The 1,832-nt window shown below is 42.7% G+C and overlaps 1 protein-coding gene across 1 annotated transcript; it reads right to left on the reverse strand.

Moving 5' to 3' along the window:
* Positions 1–123: 123 nt before the first annotated feature.
* Positions 124–1,802, reverse strand: LOC117939813 (chromobox protein homolog 1-like; the record flags this gene model as incomplete). Its single annotated transcript, XM_034865252.1, has 2 exons — positions 124–536; positions 1,533–1,802. Coding segments are annotated over 2 exons (514 nt in total), but the record flags the coding sequence as incomplete, so codon positions are not given.
* Positions 1,803–1,832: the final 30 nt, after the last annotated feature.

The following is a 1,832-nucleotide window of genomic DNA, read 5'->3' on the forward strand; positions in this document are numbered from 1 at the left end:
TTTATAATGAAGAAACACGGCCGCTGTGATGAAACAGCGAGAGAACGCGCGGCAGTGCTCATCATTTGGACAAAGTAACAGTTGAAGAGAGGGCTGCACGATATATCCTAAATGTTACATTAACTTGAAATGGGTAAACCTCATGGTACATTCAAAGTTACTGTAAAATATTCTTTTCTCATCAGTTTTTGTCGTTTAACAACAATTTACTGGTAAAATAAATTATTACTGTTATGTTATTATAACATCTTTAATACATCATTTAAATTCCTCCCTATTTTGCGCTGCTGTATTAACATTCATCAATATTGAGATTAGATTTCTGGGTCTCTTCAGTCTGGAGTAACCTCTTTCTTTCACTCACCTCCTCCTTCTTACTCTTGCTCCCTCGCACCTCTGAGTCTCCCGAAGCCTCCCTGACACCTTTCCTCTTGCCCTCCTTCTTCTTCTCCTCCTCCTTCTCCTCGTGTTTCTGCAGGTACTCTGTGATAAGGTCCAGGTCCAGGTTGTCTTGCGGCTCCCATGTGTTATCCTCACTGGAAAGGTGAGTGCAGACAGAAGAACATCTCCTCACACTTTGTTTTTAAGGAAATACATAAAGTTATTAACACAAAGTTATGCTAATAACTGAGAAATTATACAAATTGAAATTACGGCATTACTTGTTAAAGAAATAACAAATAATCCAATTTTTAGTCGCAGTTAATCGCATAATTTCCCCGTCAAGCTTGAGCTACCACCTACAAGCTGAGCACAGTACGGTTAACATGACCCAGGTCGATGAGGACAACATGAGGACGACGTGAGGACGACATGAGGGCAACATGAGGACAACATGAAGACAACATGAAGACAACATAAAGACAACATAAAGACAACATGGGGACAACATGAGGGCAACATGAGGGCAACATGAGGGCAACATGAAGACAACATGGAGACAAAATGAGGGCAACGTGAGGACAACATGAAGACAACATGGAGACAACATAAGGGCAACATGAGGACAGCATGAGGACAACACGAGGGTTAAAGACGTCCTACGGCTGCCATGTTGGACCTGTCTCATACCCCGCAGTGAAGGGGACAGCCTGTAGGACACGGAGACAGCAGCTCAACGGGAACTGCTGCAGACTGATGCCAGGTGATCCTGGACATCAGGAAGTGATCCAGATGATTCAGGAGTCACTGACTCCAGATTCTAATGTAGGACTATAGTCACACATTTCTCTTTATAAATAATAAACAAATATAAATCTTAAAATCCAGTTCATAAAGTGACTCTTTGCATTCACTGGATTGCCAATCAACACACACCGGAGATAATGGCTTCCATTGTTAATATGTACTTCAAAACGCTCTGAAATGCGAAATAGAACATACATCATGTGATAAAACATGCAATTAATCGGGATTAACTACAGAAATTTGGCAATTAATTATGATTTAAAAAAACTAATATACACATTATATATATATATATATATAAAATATACATACACCAATTGTTAATATTACACACTCTTACTTACTCTGAGAACCCCTTCCATTTCAGCAGAAACTCTACTCTTCCCTTCACCACTCTGCGGTCCAAAACCTTCTCAACCACATACTCCTCCTCTTCCTCCTTCACTGCTGCAGGCTCCTCCTCCTCCTCCTCATTCCCTGTTGCCGGCTTCTCCTCCTCCTTCTCCTCCTCCTCCTTCACTGCTGCAGGCTGCTCCTCCTCCTTCTCCTCCTCCTCCTCCTCTTCTTCCTCCTCCTCCTCCTTCACTGCTGCAGGCTGCTCCTCCTCCTCCTCCTTCACTGCTGCAGGCTGCTCCTCCTCCTCC

Source organism: Etheostoma cragini, unplaced genomic scaffold (assembly GCF_013103735.1).
Source record: "Etheostoma cragini isolate CJK2018 unplaced genomic scaffold, CSU_Ecrag_1.0 ScbMSFa_1177, whole genome shotgun sequence".
Taxonomy (NCBI): Eukaryota; Metazoa; Chordata; class Actinopteri; order Perciformes; family Percidae; genus Etheostoma; species Etheostoma cragini.